The 4,888-nt window shown below is 48.8% G+C and overlaps 2 protein-coding genes across 3 annotated transcripts in view; both read left to right on the top strand.

Moving 5' to 3' along the window:
• The first annotated feature begins 6 nt into the window (after positions 1–6).
• On the top strand, positions 7–1,500 carry UTP3 (UTP3, small subunit processome component homolog (S. cerevisiae)). The gene has a single exon (XM_017738962.1). The coding sequence runs from the start codon at positions 28–30 to the stop codon at positions 1,435–1,437; it is 1,410 nt and encodes a 469-aa protein (XP_017594451.1). The 5' UTR covers positions 7–27; the 3' UTR covers positions 1,438–1,500.
• A 2,254-nt stretch (positions 1,501–3,754) lies between these two features.
• RUFY3 (RUN and FYVE domain containing 3) overlaps positions 3,755–4,888 on the top strand; it is a 33,149-nt gene continuing 32,015 nt past the window's right edge. Inside the window, exons 1-2 of one of the 2 annotated variants that reach the window (XM_017738954.1) lie at positions 3,755–3,865; positions 4,763–4,847. In XM_017738954.1, coding sequence (XP_017594443.1) covers positions 4,823–4,847 — 25 coding nt within the window. In that variant the 5' untranslated portion in view covers positions 3,755–3,865; positions 4,763–4,822. The remainder of the gene's footprint in view (positions 3,866–4,762; positions 4,848–4,888) is intronic. The other variant, XM_017738955.1, reaches the window with a different exon arrangement.

The following is a 4,888-nucleotide window of genomic DNA, read 5'->3' as shown; positions in this document are numbered from 1 at the left end:
TTCCACGAGGAGCAGTTCCGCGCCGTGATGGCCGCCCTGGACAGCGGCGATGAGGCCGGGGACAGTGAGGAAGAGGAAGAGGAGGAGGTGCTGGGGCTGCAGCTGCCCGAGGACAGCGAGGAGGAGGAGGAGGATGATGAGGATGAGGATGAGGAGACGCAGGAGCGGAATCCCTTTGTGGAGTACAGCGCAGAGGAGGATGAGAATGGAGAAGATGAGGAAGATGAAAATGATGTTGAGGATGAAGAGGGGGACTTGTCCATGGAAAGCGACTTGGAGGAGCGGCATCCGGAAGCCAAGCTCCCCCATGAGCTCTCCTGGGGCCAGCGCAAGCAGCTCTACTATGACACGGACTATGGGACTGATGCCCAGGCCAAGGGCAAGAGGAGCCAGCAAGAAATCGATGCTGAGGAGGAGGAAGAGGAGCAGGAGGCTCAAGTCATCCAGAGACGGTTGGTGCGGGATTTGGGGGAGGATGATTACGGTCTGGACATGATCCAGGGCTACCTGGCTGAGCAGCAGAAAACCCACGACAGCAAGGGGCAGAAGATTGATAAGGATCTGCAGGCCCTTTCCAAGAAGGAGCAGCTGAAGCTGCTGAAGCAGGAGTCCCCGGAGCTCCTGCAGCTGATGGAGGACTTTGAGGTGAAGCTCATGGAGATCAAGGATGAGTTGCATCCACTACTGCAAATGGTCAGAGATGGCACTATTCCCCAGGGGAAGGGCAGTCGCTATTTGCAGACAAAGTATCATCTCTACCTGAACTACTGTGCCAATATCAGTTTCTATCTGGTTTTGAAATCCAAGAGGATGCCGGTTCATAGTCACCCTGTCATCGAACGGCTGGTGGCGTACAGAAACATCATCAATGACCTGGCTGTTGTAGACCAAAGGCTTTCCCCACAGGTCCGTATGCTTCTGAGGAACTACTATGACAAGAAAGAAGAGAAGCTACGGAAGGAAAACAAGTTCTCTGTGTTTCTCACCATGGGTAGCAAGAAAGACAAACCAAAACATGCCTCTGCAGCTGTTAATGGCCAGGCTGCTGCTGCTGCTGCTGCTGCTGCTGAATCATCAGATGAATCGGAGCTGGATGAGGAGGCTGCCCTAAAATACTACAGGAGGATGGAGGAGAAGCTGGCACTCAAGAGGAAGAGATATGGAGACGAAGATGTGCTTGAAGAAGCAGCGGTGTCGGAAGCAGAGGATCCCAGTAAAAAGAGAGGGGTGACCTATCAGATGATCAAGAACAAAGGACTCACGCCCAAAAGGAGGAAGATCGATCGCAACCCCCGGGTCAAGCATCGGGAGAAATTCCGGCGAGCCAAAATCCGCCGTAAGGGCCAGGTCCGCGAGGTCCGGAGGGAGCTGCACAGATATGCCGGGGAACTGTCTGGCATTCGGGCTGGGGTTAAGAAAAGCAGGAAGCTTAAGTGATAGTTATTTTTTTGTAAGAGCTGCGAGTAGCAGTACTGAATCCAATAAAAATTTTATACTCGATATCGTGGGGTTTATTCTTAAGGAAACGGGGGGTGGGGTGGGCTGTTTTTCAGAGGATGCTTTCTAGAAGGTGCCATCTCTGAGTGGCACAGGGCCCTTTCCGTACCCCGCCCATGTCTGAAGGTATTTTCCTCTGTTGTGGTCTGTCATGTTTCCATAAACAGGAAGCCTTGAGAGATTGCAAGGGTTGTATCAGGCAAAGGGAATTAAATGGGCCATGTGGGACTGATGGGGAGATGGGATGGGATGGGATGGGATGGGATGGGATGGGATGGGATGGGATGGGATGGGTGGACCTCTTGAGGGTGGGTTGAGAAAGGGGTGCAGCAGCTGTCACTTGCCTTCTCTGTTTTGCTGTCTTATTCTGGTCCATCCCGTTCCTGTGTTGAGCTGCAGAGATGTGGTTAATAGTTAATTTTTGTTCTGGTTAACTCCTTTGTTAGGTCTTAAATGTATGGGCACTACTTTAGGCTGTCTTAAATTAGTCCCACGTGGTCTGAAATACTGTTTCCCTTCCTGAATTCAGTGAGAAGCAAAGCAAGGACTTCTCTGGAATTTATAACCATGTATGTAATAAACATACTAACTTCCCCTATGATAAATGTTAAATGTTATCTGCTGCTACAGGACTGAGTAGCATTGCTACAGGACCGCCTTACAGATGGGCAAGGTTTATGTCTTCAGTGGTCAGGTAAACTTTGAGGATGTTGAGATTATTTCCATGCCTTCTCGTGAGTAAATGCATTTTAATGCCACACTGAAATGCTTGCCAGGAGCTAAATGGCCAGTTCCAATCTGGGCTGTAAAAAAAAGAATGAGTGATAATTCTGAAGTTTAACAAAAACTCTCTTGGGTAAAGCCTGGACTTGTGTCTGGGACAGGTTTCAGCAAGCCCATGCCTTGGTTTGTGTACCACACCATCTGGAAGGTATTAGTTTTCCATACGAAATTATTTCAGGGGAATAACTATCTAGTAATGTGATTGCATATCATGGGGGGGGGTTTGTGTGTGTGATGGTCTTGGGGGAAGCCAAGATAGGAGTGTGTGCTCTTGATCCTGTGACGGGCCAGGTTCTGTAGTTCAAACATGCAGGTGCTCTGTTCGTGCTCTGCAAGTGACACGTGCTTTCATGGGGTTCCTGTGTAAACCTGGACACGCCAGGCCTGTTTCTGCCAGGAACATGCTGTTCACTGCTGGCTGGAGAATATTTTGGTAATTTTCCAGGCTGTTTGTTGAAGGAAGAGGTAGAAACACAATAAACTTAAGCTGGGCAGATGGGAACAGTCCTTTTCTGTCTCAGATGCACCAAACAGGTCTTTTCCTTAGAGCTGTGCTTACTCACCTGCCCTTACTGTGAGCAACACTGTTGGCTGCTCCTTCCCAGGGAGAAGAGTCCCGGCCTTGCTGAGGAGGGAAGTAGAATTTTCCCACCTTTAACTCCCCACTGGGATCATGATTGGAGGCTGCCACTGATAATGCTGAGCTGTGCTCCGGAGGCTCTGCCAAGAGGTCAGTAAGAGTTAAGATGCTGGGCAAAAAAGCAGCTTAGGTGCTTTTTCTGGGGAGGGATGGTGTTGTGTAACAGGCATCACATGGGATGTGGAAAATACCCAGCAGAGGTGCTCCCTGATCTCATTACTACAGAACCTGCTTGTGCACATTTCACACTTGATGCAAAAATGAAGGGCTAACGGTCTCTCGTGGATCTGGCTTTGTGCTTCCTTGGAAAGCTCCGGGCAGCTGGAAAGCGAAATTCTGGAGACTTAGATCTGAGTAGTAAAAAAGGGAAATAACAAATTGGTGTGCCATTACAGACACATTCCCAGATACACTGGGATTAAGGCTGAAGGCCGGAGGGAACGCGGCGGGTCAGCGGCCCGCCCCTGCCTGCCGGCAGATGGCACAGCACAGCTCCTGGGTTAATGAAGATTAACCGGGCATTATGTCTACTTGGTTAGTTCAGAGATTGGACAAAGCCATGAACATCATTCCTGTGTGCTTTTATGTATGGGTGATCACGGGAAGGCTGTGATTATTAATGCTGTGGGAGCGGGGACACTGTACAGTGTCTCTAAGAAATACTTGCAGTAATGTTTTGTGCTGAAGGGAAATTCCTAGTGGTGAACAGGTTTTGAAAATCCCTGTGAAAATGGACACATGAAATCAAGCAAGAACCACAGGTGATCAGGAAAAGAAGCAAGGAGTGGATCAAAGTCCTGGTTAATGCTGCTTTTTTCCTTTTCCAGTACTGCTTCTGGAGAAGGTGCTGACACTGCCAAGGAATGCTTCAGCCATGAGATGGTACTTGCCCTTGCCAGCGTCCTGCTTGGAGAGGACTGGCAGCCTCAGCAGCACCTAAAGCAGGTGGGGGTTCGCTTCAGTAACAGCTTTGTCTCACCTCCATCACCCTCACAGCCACGGAAGTACCTGCTCTGGGTCTTTTCCATCTGCTCACCTGGAGCACGGTGATCCAAGGGATAGTCAGTCCTCCCTGCACCTGCACATAAATTATTCCTGTTTAAACTGACATAGGCAAAGCGTAGGAAGCTCTAAGGTATGAGCTATTATTTTGTTTTTCTGCACCCAGAAGACATAATCCTCGGGGGGCAATGAGCATCCAGAGTAAGCCTGGCTGCCTTTGGAAGCTTGGGCAGAGAAGTACAGTGGCAGAGAGCGGGACAATGCTTTTTGCATCACAGCCTGAACATTCTGTTTATACAGGGCAAGGAAAATATATTGAATAACTGACATGGAAATACATCTGCTGCTGCCTTAGATTTTGTCAAGGTTTTCCTAGCTGTGTAGGTTTTCCTAGCTGTGTTCCATAATATTCCATCACACACAGTCTGGGCATTGTTTTACTCTTGTTAGCAAGTAGAAATTCAGACATTCAGCTGTGAGATTTGTAAAGTGTATTAAAGCATCTGTTCAATTAGTTGCAACATGTTGCATGACTTGGGGCAGCACTGGAAAATCAGTCTCCAGAAATCAGTAGCCTTTACAGCTTTGCTTTTGCAATTTTAATGTGAGATTTAAAAGGAAAGCAGCAACGTGTTTCAGCTTAACCCAAGTGCACGGAAGGCACGCTGTTCTTTAAAAACTGGCAGATTTATGTGCTTCCTGCCTGCTGACAACACCACAGTCCACATTAATTGCCTTCTCTTCTGAAAGAATCTCCCAAGTGAAATTCCCAGTAGTACGCTGTATTTGGCAGTTTTAATACTAAGGAATATACTTGGACTTTGTCGCCTTTTGTCCCAGATCTCAAAGCGCTGCTGTCCATGAGCTCTCACTCCGGGGAAAGCCAAGGAGAGGCAGGAGATGGTGCCCTGGCTTCGCTTTACGGGTAAGAGCCCCTCCACCCTCAGAGGGTGGCTATCGGGGTGG

This window comes from Corvus brachyrhynchos, unplaced genomic scaffold, assembly GCF_000691975.1.
Source record: "Corvus brachyrhynchos isolate BGI_N302 unplaced genomic scaffold, ASM69197v1 scaffold597, whole genome shotgun sequence".
NCBI lineage: Eukaryota > Metazoa > Chordata > Aves > Passeriformes > Corvidae > Corvus > Corvus brachyrhynchos.
Note: the sequence above shows the minus strand (reverse complement) of the source record. Positions and strands in the feature narration are given on the sequence as shown.